This window comes from Diabrotica virgifera, chromosome 4 (genome assembly GCF_917563875.1).
Source record: "Diabrotica virgifera virgifera chromosome 4, PGI_DIABVI_V3a".
In the NCBI taxonomy this organism is placed as follows: domain Eukaryota; kingdom Metazoa; phylum Arthropoda; class Insecta; order Coleoptera; family Chrysomelidae; genus Diabrotica; species Diabrotica virgifera.
The window spans coordinates 136,135,050-136,148,780 of record NC_065446.1 but is presented as its reverse complement, the minus strand read 5'-3'; the positions used below and the strand labels follow the sequence as shown (position 1 = coordinate 136,148,780).

General features: G+C 33.1%; 1 protein-coding gene across 1 annotated transcript in view; it reads left to right on the top strand.

Annotated features, from left to right (window-relative positions):
- The window catches only part of LOC114328433 (zinc finger protein OZF-like), a 72,453-nt gene that overhangs the window by 34,114 nt on the left and 24,608 nt on the right, over positions 1 to 13,731 (top strand). Inside the window, exon 5 of the mRNA XM_028277283.2 lies at positions 6,951 to 7,123. Coding sequence (XP_028133084.1) covers positions 6,951 to 7,123 — 173 coding nt within the window. The remainder of the gene's footprint in view (positions 1 to 6,950; positions 7,124 to 13,731) is intronic.

Sequence of the window (13,731 nt, the reverse complement as noted above, 5' to 3'; positions counted from 1 at the left end):
CTGTCCATCGTGTCTTCTTCACCTAAACCATTCTCTGTCAAGTCCTCAGCTTCACAGTCCCTTCATCTTCTCCTCTGTTTTCCTTTACCTCTATCTCTCTATCCATCAACTCCTTACTGCTTTATCATTTGTCCCACATAGTTTTTATTTCTAGGTCTGACCTGACCAAACCATTTTTTTTCTTCTTTTTTGGCCTTTGAGAACTGCACCCATTTAGCCAGCAACACTTCTTAAAATCAAATTAAATCGAACAATCAAGAGTAGGGAAGGGAAATAGTATATTAAGTATGGAGAACGGTAAGGGTTTTATACCGATCGAAGACAACTATTGTCTGAGATCGGTTACCCTTAACGTTCGACATGCTTATAACGTTTTTTCCACGATTGATACCATTATAAATTATAAAATTAAACATTTTCGTCATATTGACTAGTTTCATTCATGATACTTTGGTTGTTAGGTAGTAACTAGGGTGCACAAGAACAATGGAGAATTGAGTTTTTATTTAGTTGTCAATAATTTAAAGTACAATTTTGATTATTATAAATTAAAATATGAGCGAAAGTGAATTTGAAGAAATTGAACGGGCTTGGGAAGAAGGGTGTTCCGCAATTATTCCCGAAAAATCCAAAATCCGTTATCAAAATACCTACCAAAGTTTTAAAAAATGGTGCGAAGGCAAGAATTTAAGAATCGAAGAAAAGACTCTATTGGCATATTTCGTTCAAAGACATATGCAGTTGAAAGCTCCTGGAAGCCTCTGGGCAGAATATTCAATGATTAAATCCACCGTTTTTCTTTATGATGGCATTGATATTTACAAGTTTTCAACTTTGATCGCGTATTTGAAGAGAAAAATTAACAAATTGTACCATAAGTTTCAATATTAATAAATAATTCGTTAGTTTTCTTTATTCTTTCAAAAAATAAATTAAAATTAAGAGATTTTTTAACTCGACGGTAAGTGAATTACTTACCGTCGAGTTGGAGTACTTACCGTCGAGTTGGATTACTTACCGTCGAGTTGCTAGTAAATGTCACCTACTGACGTAAAATATGTCACGGTAAACAGTCAAAAATGATCAATCGTGCAAAAAAAAACTTTTCGCACCCATGTCGTTCAGGGTGACTAACCACAGACTAAGTAGGGACACGGGGTATTCTTAATTTACACCACTAATTTTATGATCTAAAGTTTCAGTTTACACGACTTAACATAATCTAGAAGAATCCTAAAGATTGACGGTTTGTTCAAAGCTAGTAAGTTCATCAGATTATATGTAGATAAACTTTTCCTTACAATAGCTGCATAATCAATAGATTTCTTTGTGTCACATATCACATATTTGTCACATTCAAAAATATATGATCCAAGTCACTTATTGTATTGCAACTTTCGCACAAATTCGACTGTATTACATTGATTTTATCTAGATGTGCAGAATAACAGGCATGGCCAAATTTTAGTCGAGAGATAGTAACAATATCGTGTCTTGAAAAATCTAAATTATTTTTATGCCAATAAACTGTCGGGATTTTCGGATGTAAAAGAGTATACCTTGTCGGACAATTTATACAGTACTGATTCCATTGAAGTTTCCAGTTATCATGTAGTCTGGTTTTACTTATGGTTATACATTCTTGAAGTCCAATATCATTCAATGTTTCCTCGCCACTGAAAATGCTGTCTTTTGCCAACTAATCTACGTTTTCATTATTTTCAAGACCAATATGAGCTTTTATCCACGTGAATACTATATTACACTGCATAGTAGTTAGATTAGATAATAGTATTTTTAATTCTTTGATGTAGGGATTTACGTTAACAGAATTTTCGTCTAGTTGACTAGAGAAACTTTTTAAAACTGATAATGAGTCGGATAGTATGTTTATTTGTTTGAGATTTTTATTTTCGGCGTATTGGATTGCTTTTATGATAGTAGATGTTTCTGCTGAAAATATTGATGTAGGTATTGGAATTAAGTTTAAATTTTTCTTTAACATCTAGTGATGGTATATAAAAGGCACATCCCACACCATCACTTTGTTTTGAAGCGTCGGTATATATTTGCAGGTGATTAGGGTATTTTGCAGTGTAATCATTAAGGGTAGTTTTGCTAAGTGTGTGCTAAGTGTGTGGTAGTTTTGCTAAGTTTAGAATATGAGGAAATTATAATTATTGATGTTTCTAAAGCCTGAAAGAAATCTGATTGAGGTGGCTTTTTAATAATTTTGCTAATATTGCAAGTATTACGAAATGCTGAACATAAGGTGGGAGAGGTTTTTTAGACCAATGTTTTATTGTTAAATCAAAGTAGTTTAGTGCAGAAATTTTCTTACTTAATATTGGATCTTTTATATAGGATTTTAGAATAAACTTTTCAGATAAAAATTGTCTTCCGAGTTCTAAGAGAGGTTCTAGAGCTTCCACAGGCAATAGAGCACATTGTTCCCAAACATAGTCTTAAAGCAGTATTTTGTATTGCTTCTAACCGTTTTAAAATGTATTTACTGGCCGAACCATAAAAAATACACCCATAATCTATTATCGATCGGATAAAAGCTTTATAAAACATTAAACAGGTGTGTGTGTCACATCCCCACCAAGTTTTCCGAATAAGTTTAAGAAAATTTATTCCTTTATAACATTTTTTTGATGAATGGTCTCCAAGTAAGTTTTTTGTCCAGTGTTATGCCAAGATATGTTACTATATTTGTTATGGAAAATTGCATTTCATTGATCACAATATTACCTAATGGTAGTTTATTATGCCTTGTAAAAAACACTATATGTACTTGATTTTTCTGGAGATACTGAAAAACCAATTGAATCAAATTTAGAAATAAGAGAATTTATATTTGATTTTAGATTTCTTATACAGCCCTCAATCGTTTTGTCAGTGTTGTATATGACAAAATCGTCAGCATATTGTATGATACTAAATATGCTATTTTTTCGTGAACTTCCCTGGTAGTCTTAATTTCTCAACCTAGTGTCCCATTTTCACGATATCATCAACAAAAGAGGATTAACCAATTAGTCCATGTGGTGAGACCGCTCCCGCTTGGAAAAATTTCTGATTCGGTTTCTTTGTGGATTCCTATTCAAAAATGTCACCTTTAAACAATTTTTTTAAACAAATACAAAAGATCACGTTTTTTTGCTCCCAAGCATATATTTTTAAGTTTTGTGGGTCATTCTAAACAAGAAAGGTATCTTGTAAATTTTCTCAAAAATTGATAGTTTTCGAGGTATCGGCGATTTAAAATCTGAAAAATGCGAAAATACGCATTTTGGAGGCCTAAAAACTCATATTTAAATTAGTATTTTGGAGGTTCCAAGATACTTACATTGAAGTTTAAACATTCAGCTTCAAGATTCTGAAGAGCGATTGCGTCTAACCTTAATTTAAACCGTTGTTTTTTAATTGTTAAATAAGCATAACCATCCGATTTTTTTGCCGGTGCGGCGCGCTCTATTTCAAAAATCTCCAATTTTCCTCTGAAAAATATTTTTTCTAGATTCTTTGGGACATTCTAAATAAAATAAGTTTCTTGACATTTTTCTCAAAAGTTAACAGTTTTAAAGTTATAAGCGATTTAAAATCCAAAAATGCGTTGTTTTGGCAATTTTCGGATTTTAAATCACTTATAACTTTAAAACTAATTAACTTTTGAGAAAAATGTCAGGAAACTTATTTTATTTAGAATATCTCAAAGAATATAGAAAAAATATTTTTCGGGGGAAAATAGGAGATTTTTGAAATACAGCTCGCCGCACCGGCAAAAAATCGGATAAACACACATATTTAACAATTAAAAACCAACGGTATAAATTAAGGTTAGACACGATCACTCTTCAGAATCTTGAAGATGAAGGTTTAATCTTCAATTTAAGTATCTAGCAACCTCAAAAATACTAATTTAAATTTGAGTTTTTAAGCCTCGAAAATCCATATTTTCGCATTTTTCAGATTTTAAATCTCCTATAACTCGAAAACTATCAATTTTTAAGAAAAATTGCAAGATATCTTTCTTTTTTAGAATGATCCAGAAAACCTAAAAATATATGTCCCAAATCAAAAAACGTGATCTTTTGTATTTGTTTAAAAAAAATTGTTTAAACAATTTCTGCCCAAAAATTCCGCCCGGCACCCTTCAGATTTGATTAAAGGAAACATTTTTGAATAGGAATCCGCAAAGAAACCGAATCAGAATTTTTTTCGAACGGGAGCTGTCTCACCACATGGACTAAATGAGCTCCCTTTCTTACCTTCTCTGCAAGTACATTCGTAATAGGATCAAACAGGTAGGGCCTCAGTGAATAGCCTTGATGTAAGCCAACCGTCAACTGGAAAACTTTCGGTTAATCCAACACAAGTCCTTATTTTGATGTATGCTCCCTCATAAATATCCTCCACGAGCCTTACATACTTCTCAGGAACCCATTTCTCTGTCATAAATTTCCATAGCCCTTGTCTAGGAATTATGTCGTATGCGTTCTCAAGATCTATAAATACCAAATGTAGTTATCTTTCTTTCTTGCTGCACTTATCTATCAACTGTCTCAAAGCAAGCAAAGCATCCGTTGTTCTCCTTCCTGACATAAACTCAAACTGCTCAAACTGTTCTCCTAGCGATGTATCTCCTTAACGTTCGCTCTACAGTTCTCTTCCAAATTTTCATTATGTTCGACATTAACTTTATCCCTCTATAGTCCTTACGGTCCTCAATGTCCACTTTTTGATATAATGATGCAATTCTCTCCCCATGGACGGGGCATCTTTTCTTCCTCATTTATCCTGCTCTGCATTTACCACAAAACATCAACTCTTTCATCTCCTAGATCCTTCCAAACCTCCACAGATATTCCATCAGTTGCTACTGACTCAACATTCTTCATCCTATTTAACGCCTCGACAACCTCGCCTCTCCCTATCCCCAGTATTACATTCTAGCCCAGTCGGGATAGCATTTGACCTTGCATTACAAGCTGCCCCAAATTTTAATTTTCTAATCTTTCGTGGGGGGTCAATAGTAATATAAATTTAAAATCTCGACTGATCGTTGCGTTAGCCGCCATCTTGATTTTAAACGAGAACCGTTTTTACTAAATATCTCCGCCATTTTCAACTTTTTGACAAAAAGTGTAGAAACTGAAATTATTGAAAATGCGATTTTCTATAATTTCGTTTATTACAATTTTTTTCGTGCGGTCGATATTTTCCGAGTTATGGGGAAAAATAGTGACAGTTAGAACATAATTATTGATATATTGAAGTATCTCGTTTATTATTAGTTTTACAACAAATTTGAACCTATACAAAAATGAAGAGAATTAAATTTTGTATAATTTTGATCACTTTCATTTTTTTGATAAAATCAATATTTAAGGTAGTACGTATGCGGTAAAGGCGCGAGCGTGAGACCTGATTGATTTTATAGCAATAGTTTTTGTTCAATATCTCCGCCATTTTCAACTTTTCGACAAAAAGTCTAAGGGCTGAAATTGTTGCAATTACGATTTACTAGAATTTTTCGAGAGAACCAGTGGCGGGTCTACCGGGGGGAAAACTCCCCCCATCAGGGTCCAAAATTAAAAAAAAAAAGTTGAAATATTAAAATATGTTAGCTGACATGAAACTTAATTATCGACAGACAAATTCAACCAATAAATCCTGTTAGTTAATAAAATTAAGTGAACTCAATGCATATAAGTTATTATTTATGTCTTAAATGTAATTAGTTTGGTTGGTTTTTTATTAATTTAACACATTGGAAGTTTCAAAAATTGTATAAAATATCATTTTCTTTATTTTTGTTTATGTACAATTATGTCGTAAAGTTAATAATAAATGAGACAATTCAATAATTATGCTTCCCCTTCGCTTCCACTATTTTCCCCCTGAACTCAGAGAATATTGATCGCATAAAAAAATTGTGGAAAAGAAATTGTAGGAAATTGCGTTTCCAACAATTTTATTTCCTGCCGTTTTTGTCGAAAAGTTGAAAATGGCGGAGATATTATGCAACAACGGTTCTCCTTTAAAATCAATATGGCGGCTAATGCAACCGCGTAATTCAGTCGAGATTTTAAATTTACGATAAAATTGATGATAGAATTATAAAATTTGGGGCAGCTGGGAAACAAGATTGAATTCAGTAATTATGCTCCCCCCACCACTTTTTACTATTTTCCCACTTAACTCGGAAAATATCAACCGCATGAAAAAAATTGTTAAAAAGAAATTGTAGGAAATCATATTTGGAAAATTTTAGTTGAAAATAGCATATTGAACAAAAGCAATCAGGTCTTATCCATTATCGCATACGTACTAGCTTAAATATTAACTTTAGCAAAAAAATGAAAGAGATTAAAATTGTGTAGAATTTAATTCTCTCTATTTTTGTATAGGAACATTTTTGTCGTAAACCTAATAATAAATGAGATACTTCAATAATTATAATCTAACTGTCACTATTTTCCGCCATAACTCTGGAAATATCGACGGCCCGAAAAAATTGTAACAATAGAAATGATAGAAAATTACATTTTGGTTGTTATACTTTTTGTCGAAAAGTTGAAAATGGCGGAGATATTGAGCAAAAACGGTTCTCGTTTAAAATCAAGATGCGGCTAACGCAACGGCGGAGTTCAGTCGAGATTTTAAATTTACACTATTATTGACTCCCCCTAACGATTATAAAAATAAAATTTGGGGCAGCTCCTAATGCAAGGTTAGGCCTGTTATTCGTCTAACCCGACTGGACTATTCTCATTGAGATCCCGCATCCTCTGGCTCTCCTCTGGTGTTCTTATAAAGTACCTATGCCATATCCAAAGAAAAGGTTGAAGGTAAAAAAAATTGCTCATGATTAAAAAATGTAAGACTATAATTTTATGTCAGTAGACTTCTGTTTGAAAAAATACACGGGATTTTTGTTGTAGGTAAAAGATTTGCTCACTCGTTTGTTCTGACAGCGCATAAGAGAGTACATACTGGAGAAAAACCGTATAAATGCAGTACGTGCAAAGCTTCATTCGGATCTTCGTCGTATTTAAAGATACACGAAAGGATTCATACGCAGGAAATGCCATACAAATGTGAGACCTGCTCAAAGGTAAGTTGCAAAAATTTGTGTACCGAGAAATACAGTGGCAAAATAACTAAAAAGATGGAAAACGTAATACGTTGTAAGATAAAAATGGATGAAACTAGTATATAGGTGTAAAATTATCAATCATCATCATCATCATCCTCCAGCCCTTTGCGTCTACAGCTGGACATAGGCCTCCCTCATTTTTGTCCATTGTGCTCTATTTTGAGCACTTTGCATCCAATTTCTAGACATTTTCTTGAGATCGTCAGTCCAACGAGTAGGTGGTCTTCCTCTACTTCTTTTGTCTAATCTCGGCCTCCACTCAAGTAATCTCTTCGTCCATCTCCCATCACTGATTCGGGCGACGTGTCCGGCCCAGTTCCATTTCAGGGTTTCAATTCGGGAAATTACATCGGTAACTCCTGTTCTTCGTCTTAAGTCTTCATTTCTAACTCGGTCACGAAGCGATATACTCAGCATTGATCTTTCCATTTTTCTCTGGGCTATTTGTAGTAAGTTGTAGCTGTCAGTGTCAAAGTTTCGGCACCATAAGTCATCACAGGCAACACACATTGGTCAAATGTTTTACGTTTTAAAGAAATTGGTATATCGCTTTTAAATATGTCTTTGAGTTTTCCATAGGCTGCCCATGCTAGGTTTATCCTTCTTTGTAGTTCGCATGTTTGGTTGTCTCTTGTGATCTTTGTCCAAGGTATATGTATTTTTCCACTAGCTCTACTTCGTTGTCTCCAATATTGATATTTCCGCTAGGTACTAGGTTTGTCATGAATTTTGTTTTGGAGATGTTTATTTTAAGACCTACACTGGCATACACTAACTGAAGTTCATGTAGCATTGTACATATCTCCTTAAGGTTGTCAGAGAATAAAACTATGTCGTCTGCGAATTTCAAATTTGTTAATCTTCTACCGTCAATATTCAGGCCTCGCTCTTCTCAGTTAAGTTTTTTACAAGCATATTCTTGTACAGCGGTAAACAATTTAGGCGATAAGGTATCGCCCTGTCGGACTCCTCTGCCGATTGGGATATGGTCCGTGTTTTTATGTAGTTTCACCGACATAGTTGCGTTCTTGTATGTATTGTAAATTAACCTTGTGTATCGGTAGTCAATGCGGCATGGTTGTAGTGCTTCCAGAATTTTGTCAAATTCTACCGTGTCAAAGGCTTTATGGAAATCTACAAAAGCCAAAACGAGTGGTCGATTGTATTCGATAGTCTTTTCTATTACCGTTTTAATACTCTGTAGGTGATCATTTGTTCCAAATCCGGTACGAAATACCGCTTGCTCCATTGGCTGGTAGAAATCAAGTTTTTTCTCAAGACGATTCGTTACTATTCTTGTAAGGAGTTTGTATAAGTGACTAAGAAGGCTTATAGGTCTGTAATTCTAAAAGGCACATGTTAAAAAGGTTTTTTATTTACTTAAGAAAACTAGTGCCTCCGATTTTGATTGCATCAGTAACTACACAATCCTCGCCTGGAGATTTGTTATTCTTAGCTTTTCTTAGGGCTAGTTTTATTTCGTCTATTGTGATTTCCGGTAGCAGTTCTGATCCTTGGTTGACAGTGCCCTTTTTCCTTGTTAATATTTCTGGTACTTGATCTTCTTTGCTATTTACTTTGTGTTGGCTTGTGTACAGCAGTTTGTAGAAGTCTTCAACTATTTTAAGGGTTTCCTCTATGTTGGTTGTAAGATGACCATTTCTATCATTAATCTTTATTATCTGCCTTGTCCCCGTTCTTAGTCTTCTTCTCAATACTTTCATACTTCTATTGTTCTCAATGGTATGTTCGATTTGTTCTTGGTTGTATTTTATATATAAATTATCAATCTTCTTCTTAACGTGCCCTATCAAGTCCCCTTGACGTTGGCGATTAACATGGCGAAACTGTCTCTGTCTCGAGCTATTCTAAATAGGTGTTCTGCTTTCTTTATTCCTGTCCACTCCCGGATATTCTTCAACCAAGAGGCCTGCTTTCTACCAATTCCTCTGCGTCCTTCGATTTTACCCATCATAATAAGTTGAAGAATATTATACCGGTCTCCCCTTACTAGTCCAAAATATGCCATCTTTCTATATTTGATGTTATCAAGCAGCTCGCGGGTAGCATTTGCTCTCTTAAGGTCTGTCACATTTGTCAGCATAGCAGTCCATGGTATTTTTAGAATACGTCTGTGCAGCCACATTTCAAAGGCCTCCAAACGGTTAATGGTGGATATTTTTAATGTCCATGCTTCGACACCATACAAGAGGACTGACCAAATGTAGCATTTAATCATGCGCTTTCGAAGTTGAAGTTGCAAGGTATCATTACAGAAGAATGACCTCATTTTTAAAAATGTCGTGCGGGCTATCTCGATTCTACATTTTATCTCTTTATCTGGATCTAGTTGTTCAGTAATATGGCAACCAAGATATTTAAAACTGGGTACTCTTTGAATCATATGACCATCAACATATAACCGTGAATCTTGATGGGCCAAACGGCTAAATACCATGTACTTTGTTTTTGAACAGTTTATATTTAGGCCAAACTCTCTTCCCACTCTGTCAATGGCATTTAAAAGGTGTTGTAATCTATTCATATCATCACTTAAAATAACTGTATCGTCTGCATATCTGATTGTATTTATCAGAATTCCATTAACCTTCACACCCCATTCCAAATTATGCAGCGCTTCCTTAAATATTCTATCTGAATACAAATTGAACAACAGTGGGGACAGTATACAACCCTGTCTGACGCCTCTTTGTATTTTGCATATTTCTGTTGATTTTCCATTTATGCAAGCTGTCGCTGTTTGACGCCAGTATAATTTTTCTATGATTCGTACATCTTGAAATTATCAATAGGAACCAATAAATTTACATTACATTACATAGTTTGCCACGTTTAGACGTCTGTGACAGGAGAATTTTATAAAAATCTTTTATAAAATTTTATAAAATTCTCCTGTCACAGTGACAGTTGTCAGTTGTCATACTGCTCCAATACGTCTAAAGGTGGTAAACTATGCAATGTAATGTAAATTTGTAGGTTCCTATCGATAATTTTACACCTCTAGTAGTTGTATCTCTCTTTATTTCACAATGTATTATGTTTCCATCTTTTGCATTATTTTGCCAGTTAAAAGTGCGCTCATCACTGTATATTAAAATCATATTTAGTCGAATGATTATTTACTCTCTCTTTTTTTTTATTATTTATTATAACTGGCCCTAACAGCTATGTATTCGGACAAACTAAAATACAAGCAAAAGTCAGATAGTTTAACAGTTTATTTTTTCTAATGTCTTTGCGATATCTAAAGGCGATGCGAGTAGCATATGCATGATTGTATGAATGCTAGTATTTTGTTGTAGATTCGACTCCACTAATGATCAGTACTGTTCAGGAGTAAATTCATTCTAATTCTGCTCTATTTTGGCATTAAGTTCATGTAATGTCTGCTGTGGGTTGTTCCTTAGTGTCTATTTTATTTTATACAATACTGTTTCAATGACATTTACGTCAGGACTGTAAGAAGGTCAAGAAAGGATGTTTATATTGTGGTTTTCCAACCAGTTTTTTGTGTTTCTGGTCGTACAACCTCCGTCTTCCTGAAAAGTGCAAGTCGCAATATTTGTTGATATTTCACAGAATTTACGGTACCCTAAACTCACAACATCCTAAGGGAGGCTTATATCCGACGATTGATGGAATAGCTATCTTATCATATTGTACACCATAAATGCTGTTCCATTTTTCCCTTGCTTGTTTTCTCCCCAATAAAATATTGTGTCTTTTTCTTTTTTAATTTCTTCCTCTCTTCCGTTTTACTTCTTGTAGTGTAAGTATGCCAATTCTGTATCTTTGCATTTCTCTTGCTGCCTCTTTAATTTTCTCTGGTCTCAATAAGGTCTGAACGTTCTAGGTTGCTAGTGTTGCTGTATTTTTCTTTTTCTATCTCTTTTCCTTATGTTTAATTCATTATCCTCTGTCGGTGCAAGTTTTACATAGCGACACTTTTACATAGCCACTTTTACATACCGGGTGGTGAATCGTCAAACGGGCTATAGGAAAATCAATGGAAAATTCTAAATTATTGAATTCCTGCTTCCCTAATTATTTGACGTCAAAAGTCATAAGAAACTATTTCTAGAGAATTGAAACCTATATTAAAAAAAATATATAAAAAAAAATTTTTTAGGAAACGCTTTTCTTTAGTTACGAGTGACTAAAATTAAAAATATAAAAAAATCAACTAAAAAGCAAATAATAAAAAAATTCAAACACATTCGTTTAAGAAAAGCGTGGGGAGAAAACCGTTTATTCGATGAAGATGCGCCCCACGCTTTTCTTTAACGAATGTGTTTGAATTTTTTTATTATTTGCTTTTTAGTTGATTTTTTTATATTTTTAATTTTAGTCACTCGTAACTAAAGAAAAGCGGTTCCTAAAAAAATTTTTTTTATATTTTTTTTATTTTTTACTTTTTAGTCTAACAGTTTTCAAACATTAAAATATATCATGATTATTAAAATATATGTATAAAACATCACATGATTAACAATCATGAAAATTAGTCGGAATCGGCAAAAAAATTTAATCTCTATTGTTTATTTATGAAGCATAATGTAAACAATTAACGTAAAAAGTGAAATTATGTATAGTTCATATAACTAGCTACAATCTCTAAAACTTTCAAGTTTCTTCATTGGAAAAAACAAGGGAATTTAAGCATTTTCCATTAAAATCGTGTTTTTTATTTAAACAATTAATAAACATGAAAAATTTTTTATTGACTATTGGTGTATTGTTCCTGCGAATGGATATGTCTGCAAATTTTCATTCATTTTCTTTGAAGAAAAGGCAGTCAAATTAACGTCTAAATATTTGACACAAACGAGTGAACTAAAAGAAAAGTGTTTAATAATAAATTACATACATTCTTCTTTTTTGTCAAATAATTTAATTAAAAAATTATTTTTGGACACCGTGTACAAATCATTATATAAATTTTTATATTACTGAATAAAGAATTGAATGACCTTTCAAATGAGCTATCGCACGTCCCCTATCATCATTTAAAAAAATCATCGATTACGTCATCGCGCCCAGATGGATGACGTCACTAGTATGACATATATGCCAAAATATCGTAATTTAAAAATAAAAATCGATCTCTTTCGGGATTTTTCCTTAAAGTCGCCTTTTTACGAAATAACGAATTTATTCGAAATATACGAAATATATGAGTGTTCAAAATTTAAAACTTTATTGTTTATTTATGACGCATAACGTAAACAATTAACGTAAAAAGTGAAATTATGTATATGTTATATCATTAGCTATAATCCGTAAAAGTTTCAAGTTTCTGCATTGTAAAACACAAGTGAATTTAGGCCTTTTTCCATTAAAATCGTTTTTTTTTATTTAAACAATTAATAAACATAAACAAAAATTGTTTGTTGTCTATTCGTGTATTGTTCCCACGAATGCATATGTCTGCAAATTTTCATTCATTTGCATGGAAGAAAAGGTAGTCAAATTAACATCCAAAAATTTGACGCAATCTATTGAACTAAATAAAAGCGTTTAAAAATCATCGATTACGTCATCGCGCCCAGAAGGATGACGTCACTAGTATGACATATATGCCAAAATATCGTAATTTAAAAATAAAATCGACCTCTTTCGGGATTTTTCCTTAACCCTGGATTGCTACACTTATTTTCTAAACTCAATCTGCTACATCGAGGTACAGTGGTACCCCAAATAAAATCAACCTAAAATATTTATATATGTATGTTTTAAGAACTTATGACAAAAACAATCTTAAGATAACATGCTAAGAATTTATTTTGTAAACAAAAATATTTTATTATATTATTATTCACAAGTTTATTTTCATATTTTCTACACCCACTACTTCAAATTGGTGTAACTTACAAACAAGGTTGGGGTACAAGTGTACCCCAGGTAACATTCCAGGGTTCAAGTCGCCTTTTTACGAAATAACGAATTTATTCCTTTCACTTGCATCCTACTGTATAAACAAATATATGAGTGTTCAAAATTTAAAACTTTATTGTTTATTTATGACGCATAACGTAAACAATTAACGTAAAAAGTGAAATTATGTATAGGTTATATCATTAGCTACCATCCGTAAAAGTTTCAAGTTTGTACATTGTAAAAAACAAGAGAATTTAGGCCTTTTTCCATTAAAATCGTTTTTTTTTTATTTAAACAATTAATAAACATAAACAAAAATTTTTTGTTGTCTATTCGTGTATTGGGAGATTGGATACGCCACTGTCCAGACAACAACACAAAAATAGGTGTTCCGATATTTAATTCGTTATCGAGTAATATCGAACTAAATTGGTGAAAAATTGTAGTGAAAGTGGTATTTAACGGGTAAGGTAGACTCAGAATTATTATTGGTTGTAAAAGAAACTGTTCGACGACGAATAACGTGATTTTTAACAGTAGGTAGAGGTTAGTTATCCGCAAGGTTGAATTGTAACTAACTTCTGGCGCTAGCTGTGCGAAGCTGTGTAGGCAACCAGTAATTCACACCGAACCCAGTGACGTGGGAACTACAATAGTAAGTACAAATT